At 39.7% G+C, this 1,969-nt stretch overlaps 1 protein-coding gene across 1 annotated transcript; it reads right to left on the bottom strand.

Moving 5' to 3' along the window:
- Nucleotides 1–229: 229 nt before the first annotated feature.
- Nucleotides 230–1,622, bottom strand: LOC116024107 (dentin sialophosphoprotein-like). Its single transcript, XM_031265010.1, has 3 exons — nt 1,592–1,622; nt 859–1,105; nt 230–584 (listed from the first exon to the last, which is right to left on the bottom strand). The coding sequence occupies exons 1-3, from the start codon at nt 1,620–1,622 to the stop codon at nt 230–232; spliced, it is 633 nt and encodes a 210-aa protein (XP_031120870.1).
- Between the last annotated feature and the right edge of the window lie 347 nt (nt 1,623–1,969).

The following is a 1,969-nucleotide window of genomic DNA, read 5'->3' on the forward strand; positions in this document are numbered from 1 at the left end:
TAGTGCAAGATGCTTCTAGATTTACATCTTGAGTTGAGCCAGAACTCACCCTTAAATCAACATCAACAAGATTTGCAGTGGAGATAATCAGATTTTCATCAACCCTCGGAATTAAGTCTTTGTGATTCGCACCACGAGACGCTTCCATGTCTTCGTCTCGGGCTGAACTCTGACTTTCCTCAGCATTTTCATCCAAGGGCTCGGTTATAATGGTATCAACATTCTGCTTTTAAACTCTTCGTGGTTCATCCTCATCTTGATTATCAGTGCCATCAGCCTTTGGACTATCCTCGCTCTCATCTTGAGGATGACTTGGGTTGGCATCACGATTGGCATCATTGTTATCATCAGAGTCACTAGAGCTAGAGGAGTCAGAAGAATCATCAGAATTATCTTCTTTTGTTGCATCTGCAAGTGGATGAGCAGGATTTCTTGAAGAATCATCATTGTCATCATCAACATTTCTGCCTCGAGGAATTGGATTATCATCACATTTAGAATCAGTATCCATGGGTTCCTTGTCCTCGTCGTCATCAACAGGATTTGTATGTCTTCGGCTTGGCCCAACTCCAGGACGTTCATCCCTGATGGAGGATTGAACTCTAGAAATGTTGCGGATCTTTGCAATCTAGATGTCTTCGGCCATTCTCTGTTCTCAAATCTATGTTTTTGCCATTTCTGACAATCTTCCCTTGTAACTTCTCAGCATAGACTCGGTTAATTTCATCTGGTCGAGTCGCATTGTAGACATACTTTGTCCCCATTCAGTCTAGTGCCCATTCTTCTTCTTTGGCCATCAAGCTGCAAGTTTCACCAATCACTCGTAGATTGGACATTCGCCATTCTTGCTATTTGTACATACGTGCTAGTTCTCGACGAAGAATTTCCTCATGCGAAGTCATATCCTCAAGGGGTTCTTCACGAGGAGGGATGTCCCCAAAAATTTCTTCATGAGCTAATTGCTGGGCCAATTTGGCCTCAGCATTAACTTGAAGAGTTGCAACATCGTTTGATGTAGATGGTGACTCGGGTGTACAATCTGGGATGTCCTTGTCACTAGAATCTTTTTGTTCCTTGATGCGAAGAGTGGGTGTGTAACCCCCACCTATTTCAGTAAAATTAAGGTTCGAAAAATATTTCTTTAGACTATAACATCCATGAGATGATCTCCAGATGCTTCGAAAGAATTATTATAAGCAAAGACAATTAGTAAGAAGCTGCGATCGTACGTCCCGGTCACGAACCGTAATAATTTTAGGAACTAGTATTCGAACCCGTTTGACCTAAGAAATGGATTTTTAGACACCCTACTATTATTCTTGAATTTCCTATTTTATTTGATTAGCCATAGCAGCCAAAATTATTTTTGATCGTAACATCGCGAAGTTTCGCAGGATACCGAACCTAGCCCAATTTGGAGTTTTAGACTGGAATTAATTTTTGGGTTCGAAAATTATTTGAATTAAATTAGTTTCCACCGAGAATTTATCTGAATTAATCCCAAACAGTCTAAGTAAAGATATTTTGGAGTATTTTAATCCATGTTAGGTGATGTCTTATCCTACAAGTGTGGACTAGTCAACCATTTGACCAAGACCATAAAAACCCCATCTCTTCCCCATTTCCCTTGTGTTTGGCCGAAAAAAAAAAAGGAGAAGAAAAGGGAGGAAAACACTATCATCTTCTTCACTAAGCTTCAACTACCATAGCCAAATTCCTTCACCAAAGTCTCCAAACGTTCGGTAAATCTTCGTTTTTATTCGGTAAATAGTCCTATTTTCCTTCCTAGAGCATTAATTTGAGAGTAATTTCTTGAAATCTTGTGTTATGTGGTTGATGAAATTTTAGGGTTTTGAGGTAAATTGGGGAAAACCACCTACAAAGACCTCCTACAAGATTTGGAACCCATTTAAGGTAAGGAATCCCTTTATTTGGTTGAGGTTGTTTGAAACTAGGTGATTGATGATTT

This window comes from Ipomoea triloba, chromosome 7, assembly GCF_003576645.1.
Source record: "Ipomoea triloba cultivar NCNSP0323 chromosome 7, ASM357664v1".
NCBI classification, from domain to species: domain Eukaryota; kingdom Viridiplantae; phylum Streptophyta; class Magnoliopsida; order Solanales; family Convolvulaceae; genus Ipomoea; species Ipomoea triloba.